The sequence below is a fragment of the Protomyctophum bolini genome (genome assembly GCF_963924005.1).
Source record: "Protomyctophum bolini genome assembly, chromosome: 18".
Classification (NCBI taxonomy): Eukaryota; Metazoa; Chordata; class Actinopteri; order Myctophiformes; family Myctophidae; genus Protomyctophum; species Protomyctophum bolini.
In genome coordinates this window covers 3949939-3960491 of record NC_137879.1, presented here as the reverse complement: position 1 = coordinate 3960491, position 10553 = coordinate 3949939, and the positions used below count along the sequence as shown (strand labels likewise).

General features: G+C 42.6%; 1 protein-coding gene across 2 annotated transcripts; it reads right to left on the bottom strand.

Annotated features, from left to right (window-relative positions):
- Window positions 1-1369: 1369 nt before the first annotated feature.
- Window positions 1370-8104, bottom strand: LOC308332869 (nectin-4-like). 2 transcript variants are annotated; one of them, XM_080788990.1, is made up of 7 exons: window positions 7996-8104; window positions 5421-5768; window positions 4408-4716; window positions 3495-3533; window positions 3037-3127; window positions 2892-2945; window positions 1370-2760 (listed from the first exon to the last, which is right to left on the bottom strand). In XM_080788990.1, the coding sequence occupies exons 1-7, from the start codon at window positions 8069-8071 to the stop codon at window positions 2718-2720; spliced, it is 960 nt and encodes a 319-aa protein (XP_080645116.1). In that variant the 5' UTR covers window positions 8072-8104; the 3' UTR covers window positions 1370-2717. The 2 variants fall into 2 exon arrangements, 1 of the variants encoding a protein (XP_080645116.1); XR_013965758.1 differs by lacking the exon at window positions 3037-3127 and having other exon boundaries at window positions 2892-2999.
- Window positions 8105-10553: the final 2449 nt, after the last annotated feature.

Genomic DNA, 10553 nt, shown 5'->3' with positions numbered 1-10553 from the left:
AGACGGTCTGGAGAACAGTTCTTGGCAGAACCTGGGGATGACACCTGTCTGTTAGCCACAGCCTCTCATGGTGTACGACTTCCCAGAGCCGGTTTTCCCGTAGGCAAACGGGCAGGTGTTGAAGCCTTCCAAGGCCCTCTGCCATAGGAGGCGGCTGTGGTTTAGGGCCCCAAACTGTATACTGTGTACCAAGTTTCATGCTTTTATGAAAAAGTGACCGATTCACCTAAAATCTCGTCTCAATCTACCGGACTATAAGGAGGGCGTGTGAAAGCGGTCTCTTCCGTTGCCATTCCAGCAAGTTTTGCTAATTTGTTTGCTGGAGAGATTCTGGCACTGTCTGAAAATACAGCTTTATAGCTCCAGTCTAGAGAGAGAGAGAGAGATAAGTACCCTACCAACACGAAGTTGGTACATTCAGTTGAATGTAAATGCTTTTATAATTAATGTGTACATATTGTGATTATGAATTATTTAAGTTGCTAATACATGTGAATCCGACATCTGGACATCCAGTTATTTCTCCCTGTACCCAGTCGACTAAATGTTTGTAAATAAGTCTTTGGTCCGACTCCGAGAGGCTAAATATCATCAAAATGACAAATCAATAATGGACCTTAAAGGCTTGAAAACCACCGATATAAGCATTAACTGTGCAAAGTAAACATGTTAGTGCTGTTTTTGAACAATTGTTTGGCTGGTATCCAAACAGGAGAGATATCTTATTAGGGATAAACAAGGGAAATTGATTGAAAGTGATGAGCTCTGACAAAATCAGATTGTATGAAATTGTCAAGACGCCTGGACATTTGGAGAGACAGGTGGAACCCGTTCCCAGTAATATACTTAACAAACGGTATATAAATTATTACGAAGCAAAAGAACAAACGTTTTGTTTTTAACCAACATGACTATTGACATTGTTTATATGAACAGGCCCGCACCTTTGCAAAGTAATAGTTTTAATGTTCTGACATCTGTCCACTAGGTGGTGCACTTTAACCACCGTTTGTTCCTTATCAGCATGTTGCAGCCGGGCTTACCTAGCCTCGATACCCAGGCTTTCATTTCGTAGCCTGATTGTAGACTATAGAACAGACCTTTTTTTTTTTTTTTTTTTAATTTCAATACCAGTACCTAGTGAATGAGGACAGCATATTTTTACAAGAGACAAAACATGAAGTCGCTTTTGCATTAAGGTGTGTGTGTGTGTGTGTGTGTGTGTGTGTATACATACACAGAGAGAGAGAGAGAGAGAGCATGGTTGATGTATGCCTTTTCCCCCCAATATGTCATGTCATAAAGCACAGTAAAATCACATTTACACTTAGATGTATCATAATTACTTGTTGAGACCTAATAAATTAGCTAGTACAGTAGGTGTGAGTCTTTTTTTTTTTACTTATTGAGAAAAATATGATAGACAATTCAGGTAAATTGCACAGCACAAGCAACAGAAAATTAAAACAAACGAGACAAACTTACAGTAACAAACAATACAACAATCGGGGAATGATTCATATATATTTTTTTGTTTACTAGAGCTAAGGATCTGAGGAGCATTTGAAATTCCAAAATGAAGTGGGTAAAGTGTTAGCGAATCTTTGTGTATAAATAATTTAACGTATAGTTTAAAACAAATTCAAGTGCACCATCTTCTGGATTACTGTAATAGCACATTATATCATTTAGACTAAAGGAATAGATACAATTCACAGGAATAAAGGGGGGGGGGGGGGGGGGGGGGCGGTTCTACTTATTGAGCACAACATGAACATGACTCATGAGTTGTCAACTTCTGCAAATTTAGAAATAATCCTGTTCGTTGGATAAATGTTGTGCGGCAGCTTGAAGTTGAAATGTACCTCTTTGGCTCTGTTTGAAATACAGTATTTGTGAGGAAGGAGCCATGCTTTTTTTCCTGCTCTATGTCCATAATAAGTGACCTCCAAAAAAACATTCCCCTTAGAGGGACACTTCACCCTTTTTGCAAAAACATATATGTTAATGACGTTTAGAAGCTTTAGAACACTTTCCTGGGGGTCTTTATGTGTGTAATATGCGGTTTTAGATATTTTAGATTGTAGGTAGCAGTGAGCCTGTTGTCTCTGATGTCATGGACACTGGGCTCACTTCCTTCCTGGACTACATGTTGTCTCAGTAAGACAGCTCTCCCCCCTATCCACAAGGAGGAGCAGTGCACCAAATAATTATGGGAATTGTAGTCCAGGAAGGTAGTGAGACGTTTGTTCCATACATGTATTATGTAGTAGTGTATAGGCTACATTACAAACTGAACACTTCTTCTCCACTGCTTTTGTTATGATTCCAGGCCAGGGGCAGAAAGCAGACCTGTCCCAGAAGGTATCATATGTTGTGGTGCAATGCCTTTTGGCCCTAAACCAAAACACAGGCTTCATAAACCAACAGTAGTACTTTGAAAACAAGTATTTGACACAGGGAGCCATGAAGTGTAAAGATCTGAGAAAAAAAAAACTAGCTTTACTTTCTCCATATTGGTAAAGGACCCGAGAATAATCACCTGCAGTCTCATCTGTTCAATAGATCTGCAAAGACGCTGCTAAACATTTATCAAGTCTACTGAAGTGAAGATGAAGGCACATGGACATGCTTTTCTTACATCCTGCGGAGACATTCAGTCCTTCATAGGGCATTTAAAGCTGTCCATGCAGGAATCAAACTCGGGTCACGTCTGGTCATCTAAGTGCAATGTTGTGAGAGACTAAATGCTCATTTGTCCTATAGAGAAATGAGGAGAAAAAAAAAGAAAGAAGCGTCATTATTCAAAATGGAGCATGCCTAATAAGGTACACCAATGATATGGACAGAGAGACAGTTGGACAGAGTTGTCTGGTGTTTGACTGTCTTACTCTTGTGTCGTCGTTTGCGGAATCCCCTTCATTTCACGGCCATTATTGTTTGGCCTAGAGGAGAAGGTGAAACACCAACAGTCAGCTTTGAGGAGGACAGTCATCAATCTGTATATGTTCAGAGAAAACAGTCATGGCATGTTACCTCGCTTCTTTTTTTGTAATTCTTCTGACGACTACCGGTAATCCAACTGCGGCGATTGTGATGACAGCAGCAGTAAAAATGTACACGCAAACTGTGAGGGGAAAATGGGAAAATGGTTGTGGGCCCTATGAAATCCCTCTGCATCAAACGGGTACTTTCAATCAATCAATCAATCAATCAACTTTATTGTCAACACAATTTCAGGTAACAGTGAGGTGAAACTCTTTCACGTTTGCAGCTCAGGGAAACAAAAATAAAATAATTGGCAGTAAAGAGAATGGGAAAACAAGATGAGCACAGCTAGCCTGAGGAAGCAGCTGTTTGGCATGCTACTTAAAATCAGTATCTTGTCATTTAAAGAGTCCCAAATAAATAAATAAAACGCATTTAAAGTGTGTCTGTGAAGTGCAAATCGGTTAAGCACAGGCGACAGTCTTTTGGGTGTTTGAAGAACTTACTGCGACCACTCTGATCTGCTTCACACGTCTCAAATACACCTGGGAATTTAAAAAAATCACAGAGTAAAAATCACAGAGTAATTCTAATTCATTAGTAACGTCATCTGTCGATCACCCAACAATCCATCCAAGGTCGTCCAAGAATCATCATTTATGTTTGTGACTTTGTCTCACTGTTGTTTTTGGCAGCACATTTTGATGGTAGTTGTACAGGTAGTTAGTAGTTAGCACTAGTAGGCTATCTTGAATAGTTTTAATTTGGTTTTAGTCACATTTTAGTCACCTGGAATGTTTCAGTGTTAGTCTAGTTTTAGTCAACTAAATATCACAAGATTTTAGTCGACTATATCTACAGTTGATTTAACGAATGTATTTTGGTGGGCCTTGATGGCGTCGTAATGACCGTTTTTACATTTGCTGAAAATAGCCGATCTACAAGCTCACAACACGTATCGCGACGCGTTGTGCTTGTAGATCGGCTATTTTCAGCGTAAAATGACTTGATACTGGATCTCTCGTCCACTATAGTCCCTTTTTCACATTTTAGTCTAGTTTGTTGAAGAAATTGTCAATATATTTAGTCTTAGTTTTAGTCATTGTAGCTTAGTTTTCATTTAGTTTTAGTCAGTGAAAAAAAGGTAGTCGACGGACATTTTTCGTCTTAGTATTAGGGCCGATTCATACTCCTATTTTAGAGCCGAATAAAAGTCGGTCCGGCGCTGTAGAGCCTACAATGTGACGTCATTTGAGGTTCGGGGGGGCGGAGACCGTCCTAAAGTCGGCTCTTCGATGCTACTGAAAATTTCTGATGAGCCGAAATCATTTCGGCACTACAGCGCCGAAACAGCGGTAAAATAGGAGTATGAATCGGCCCTTAGTCGACGAAATCGACAGTGCTTTGTCCACCTCTCACCCTGTCTGTCGGAGACGATGACCCGGGTCACCTCCTTCACCAGGCCAGAGGAGAGAGTGACCACACAGTGGACCCGCGTAGCGTTGCTGCTGCTACAGAAGCCGTCCAGGGTGACGGTGCTGCTGACCGCCACGGTACCGTCGGCGTTGGCCGAGTGGACGCTGCTGTAGCGCGAAGAGCCTAAACGTGTGCACGGATTCGGAACCTCCAGAGTTACTGTCAGAGCTGGACGGGCCACCGCCGAGCAGGACACGACCGTCAGCTCCGTGCCGTTGGGTCGCGTGACGAGTAATGTGGGCTCTGGTTGCTCTGGAAGACAAACCGTAAATGTTGTCAACAATGGAACTGACCATATCCTTTACGGCGCGAACAAGATACGTCCGACATACCCGTAGTCAGACATACCCGTAGTCAGACATACCCGTAGTCAGACATACCCGTAGTCAGACATACCCGTAGTCAGACATACCCGTAGTCAGACATACCCGTAGTCAGACATACCCGTAGTCCGACATACCCGTAGTCAGACATACCCGGCCAGTTAAGACTCACCCGTGGCTCCAACATATGTGGCCCATTAAGACATAGCCTACATGGCCAGTTAAAGCGTTATTCATAGTCTGGATTTTCGGTGGTGGGGTGACCACCGAACTACAACATGACGTCACTGAGGTGACCACCGAACTACAACATGACGTCACTGAGGTGACCACCGAACTACAACATGACGTCACTGAGGTGACCACCGAACTACAACATGACGTCACTGAGCCGCGGTGAAGAGCAAACCACCGCCACCGCTCCAGCCCTTCTCTCTGTTTTTACTCACCACCGCTCAACGTTATTTCAGCTCCGGTGGTCAGCTCACCACCGGAGCGGTGGTCACCTCACCACCGAAAATCCAGACTATGAATAGGCCTTTAGCCTTACGACTCACCCTGTGGTTAGGGTTTAGGCCGTGATATAGGCCGTGTCAGACTATTGCAACACACACACACACACACCTACCTTACCATCGACAACAAGGCAGGTTTTCCTATAGATGGCTCCTTCAGGGTAGGCATTAAATAAACACCTGTAACAGCCCCGGTCTGATTGGGTCACATTCCTGACCACTATGGTGCTGTTCTGCAGTCCCTTCGAGTCTTCAAAGTCCACTTTGCCCAGAAAGGGAGGGTTGATCTTGGTGCCGAAGCGTTTGCTGTAGCTGGCAACGTCCTCCGTTCCTAATCCTCCCGGTAACATCCTCTGCCAGGTGACTTGAAGGACGTTCTTGGCTTGTGTGAGTCGGCAGGTGAAACGGGCATCCTCTCCCACCGTGGCCCTCACAGGATCCTGTGTTTGGATCACCTCTGATGCACCTGGAGGTGGAGCAGATGACGGATATAAGTACATAACAATGACTTATATGAACAAGAGTGTGTGCGTTCATGCGTGCATAAGCGTGTGCTAGCGGTGCTACGTGCGTAGGTAATATTAGCCATGTTTGGAAGCCTCTCATGGCACTGCATTTACTATAACACTATGGCATATAGTCTGAGTTCACTTCCCTAGTCTATATAGTACTAGTGGTCCTCAAACATTGTATTTGCAAGGACTCCATTTTGGTTACATTTTGTAGTTTGTACACACATAGTTACAGGTCTGTTATGGTCATCCATGTGTTTCTGGCAATATTAATTTTGTATATTTCCATGGCAAAAAAAATAACACTTTTGACAAAGTCCACCACAAGCCAACATGGAGGTGTCTGTCTGTGTCAATTCCTTCCCAAAAATAGTAAAATTGTGTCTGACCACTCTGGTGCACAAAATGGTTCCATAAATCATAACGCACTCGGAGATCAAAGTAAAAGCCAACATGTTTCGAAACATGTTGGCAGTTGCCTTTATAATTTAATAAAGGCGTTCCTATTTATTTTTTTACTTTGTGTGCCCGGAAACTTTTTTTAAATGTTTTACTAGTATTCCATAAGGTGACAGAGATGACGGACCTTTCGTCCTTGAATATTAACAGCGTTTGCGTCTGTTTTAAAGAGAGGAAGTAGTATTGTACCACGCTATGGTTTATGCCCCAATAATAGTACCCATGCATCATGCATGCTATGCAGTTCTCCCCCCAAAAAAGAATGACTCATTGTGACCTGTCGGTCACGCCGAATCACGTGTGAGTGAACATATGATAGTGGTCAGGTTGATCACGTCTTACTTGAAGGGTCTGCCGTCCACTAGGGGCAGTATATCATTAGCTTTCCTGTTCTGTGAGTGAAGAAGAGAGCCATCTTGTTTGTTGTCAGTTTCATGTTCTTTCAGAGATGCATGCTGTGCTGGTTGGAGGTTCTTCACCTAATTGTAAGTTTGTTTGTGTTATGCATATTTTTGGAACTATGTTATAGTTTATGCCTCTTTCTTTTGTTTACACTCTTATGTGAGTAACTGTTTGCTTATACTTTTTCTTGTGATAATTAGCCTGCTTATTTTAGTTAATGTTTTCCTTGTTTGTTTGTTTATACTGCAGGGCTTCTTCATCTTTGTCATTAAAGAAACAATTTGACATTGAGGAGTGTATTTCTTCATTACTACGGTTCGGCAACGACTTTATTTACAAAGTGCTTTTACACCATCAATACAATACAGCCCTCGGGATTTAACAACAGAATAAATGGTAAAATAACAACAGCTCACCCTGCACAGTGCACACTGACTGAAAAAAATTGCAACTGATTAAATCAGTCCACCAAAGAATAAGATTTTTTGGACATAGGATCTCCTCTTGGACTCTTCTAGCCCCTTTCAGGACCCTCGGTTACCTTTTCTGATTGTTGGACCGCCGTCCAAAATTCAAAAAAGGTAACCGACTCACCGAGGGTCCCGAAAGGGGCTAGGATAGGGTGTGATGGGGACAGACTTGCAATGGGCCTGGTGGACGGTGGTTCAAGACCTGTCGGACTACTTCAAAAGAGTGAGAAACGGGTGTGAGTTGTGAGTTCCCACAACATTTGGAAAAACATGAACGCATGCATTTTACTATTTCTGTCACCAAAGATTGTGGACAGCCATCAAAAGGTGCCACTCGATCTCTATCCTCTTTTAAAACCATCATGAAAGAGCACCTGTCTGCTATTTTCCACATGACCTTCAGAGACTTCTAGCTTGACACCATGAACAGAAATGAATGCAACGTGATCTGATATAGGAACTTGTTTTTGTTTCTTTATGGTATGCAGGTGGCTTCTTGTTTACCTTCTTTTCTAGGACACTCCCTTCAGACAGTTATAATTACACACACACAAACACACACACACACACACACACACACACACGCACACACACACACTATGGAGCAATATTATCTAAGCAATTGCTACTTTTATTTTTGGTAGCTGAGAAATTGCGCAAATCTGTCTGTCTATCTAGTTAGTATGTTCTCCAGTTCGTACAGTTTAATTCGTTTATTTCTGTCATAATGTAACATAACAGCTGCACACGATAGGCAATTAAGTGGCAACAAAAGAAGCTCGCTGCTGAAGTCCGAAATATATCTTATTACGGCCATGATGTTAACATTTTGAATTTTAAATTAACCTACCTTCTGAGAAGTCCACTAGTAGAAAAAACAAAATTATGCGAGCGAGATGATCCAAAGTCGGGGAGGTCCATATCATTTTGTTTTTCGGAGCAGGCTATATATGGTGGCGTTCACACGGGCAGATCAAAAAAAAAGCAGCTACGCACACAAAGCCTGGTGGGGGTTGACGGGTCAATTACATGCCACGCGTCACCATAGTCACCAGTCACCACGCGTACGCTTCCATTGCACCAGAGCCATAGAGTCGAGAGGGGGGAGGGGGGGTAGTCTACTTAGGCAGAGCTCTGGAGAGGAGAGACATAGCCATGCAAAACTAATGCAAAACTACTGTAGGCCTATAAGGCATTTGGTTTAGGCATAGTTTTACTGAGGTGAAGGTTATAGGTTTATAGGCATATATTTTTTTACTGGTAACAGGAAAGGTGGGTATACCAACATTCTGGGCACTATGGCAAACTGGGCACATTGGAATAGTGGGCATGACTGAGGCAAATGTGGGCACCTGGCAGAGTAGGCAATTTGGGGAGGAGAAAAGTGGGCACTTTGGGGAGAAGAGGGCACAGGGAAAACTGCAGTAGGCTATAGGTAGAGTGGGTACTACTAGGACATGTGGGCCTCCCGGGTGCCCACATATGTGGGCACTAGGAAGAGTGGGCACCTGAAGTAAGGATTAGTGTCTACAGAAGGTTTTGAATATTTTCTTTGTCATGTTTAAAAATGTTTCCGAGGCTATTTATGACCTGACATTCACTGTTTCAGCAGTAGCACACTAGGAGAGGTCGCAGATCTGAGAGAAAGAGGAAGATTGGTCCAGTCAAATGGAGCTTCGTAATGGAATGACCTGTGTCCGGATTCAGAGATTATTCTTTGTCTAGTTTGTGTTGATTTGAAAATAGCGCACAACACGATCGAGGCTTGTAGATCAGCTTTTTTCGAAATGTTTTTTCTCTTTCCTATTCTGTGACAACTTGGCCAATGTTTGACCAGTTTTTATAGTAAAAATCATGTGACTGCGCTAGCCTCGGTACCCACTACCCAGGCTTACGACTGCTACAGCAGTGGCACTTTTTTTGTTTGTTGTGGCACCTTAATTGTTTGCATTTCCCAGTTCCCACAGACACTGACATAGATCCTCTTCCCCTATTCACACACCCTACGTATGTGGAATGACTTTTACTGTATCAAAAAGCGTACAGTGTACACCAATGGTATTATTTCTTTGTCATTAAAAGTTAAATATCTCCAAAGAATAAGAGTAAAACAAATGATAGCCTGTAATTCCAAAAGAAGCTAAACATTTTAACTTTTGATGTGTGTAGGTTGAGAGTATGAAGGAGGAATTGGGGGGCGGGGTAATTATAATAGTGTGTGAGCTAAATCTGTCTGTCTGTCTGTCTGTCTGTCTGTCTGTCAGTGCCCCTTCCAAAGAACACAATTAGTACACTTACCTTCTAAGAAGTCCAGCAGTAGAAGAAAAAACACAAGAGTGTGAGCGAGACAATCCATTTCGGTTTAATAATTGGTGAGAATTGAAATAAAGCCCAGCGGCTTTTACAACAGAGGAAGAAACAGCATCTCTTTCTTCCCCATGCAGCAGTTACACTTACACTTTACACATACGTATACATACATACATACATACATACACGCCTCTGCCTTGCATAGTCCCCAGTGAATAGGCATTTTGCCCTTCACTGGTAACCTTATTTTGGATTTGTTTTAAATATATGAAGGTTTTGTGGGCTGGGCTTTTTACTAAAAAGCCCCCCCTTTTTAAATACTACACACATACATATACATACCTACATACATACATTTCAGACGTTTTAGCAGTTTTTAAGGACCCACTTTTAGGCCAGTGCACCAGAGCAAGCTCTTGCCCTTTTTTTAAACCCCACCCATTTTAACCAAATACATACATACATACATACGTTACACTTACACTTTACACAGCATGCCATTTGTGCTCAGCTGTGCCGTGGGCGTGGGGGGGATGGGATGTGAAATCACAATGACCTTTGGCTTTATCTTTTTGCGACAACAATAGCCTGGGGTTCCAGCCTGATTTGCTGTGAAGTGGGGATCTCTAAAATAAGAACGCTGTGGTTGCAGCATTTATTTGCATTGTAATCCCCATAGGGGGGATTTTAGATCGCCTCATATAAGAACTGTGATTGAAAAAGAAACATGTCATCCTGGCCGTTTCACTCATATGGATATGTATAGAATCAACTGAGAGAGAGAGAGAGAAAACACTATGTTACTGCCGCTGAATTAGTTATATTTTCACTAGAAACAGACTGTATAAAATATGAGTGACTATCGTAAACGATACAGAGACAACCTCCCTGACAATATTGCAAGAGACAGCTTGTTTATTTTTGGACCACAATGCTTATATGAGACGACTTTAAGGTTCTCTCCATAGAGAAATGACTTCCGTGAACCATGAGGGATGAGCGAGCGAGGGACGGCAGGACTTCGGCGCTGCCTCTGTGCCCTTTTCTTGGGTTTGAGCCCCCTGCCCCCTTACCTCAGTGCTCTCTGCACGGCCCTGG

What these genes read in the sequence shown, in the direction of transcription:
- LOC308332869 (XM_080788990.1), bottom strand. Translation starts at nt 8,071, where the DNA reads ATGATATGGACCTCCCCGACTTTGGATCATCTCGCTCGCATAATTTTG. An exon ending in AGCAGATCAGAGTGGTCGCA is followed by an intron (nt 3,128 to 3,494) that starts GTAAGTTCTTCA and finishes TTCCCCTCACAG; the next exon opens with TTTGCGTGTACATTTTTACT. An exon ending in CCGCAAACGACGACACAAGA is followed by an intron (nt 2,761 to 2,891) that starts GTAAGACAGTCA and finishes ATTTCTCTATAG; the next exon opens with GACAAATGAGCATTTAGTCT.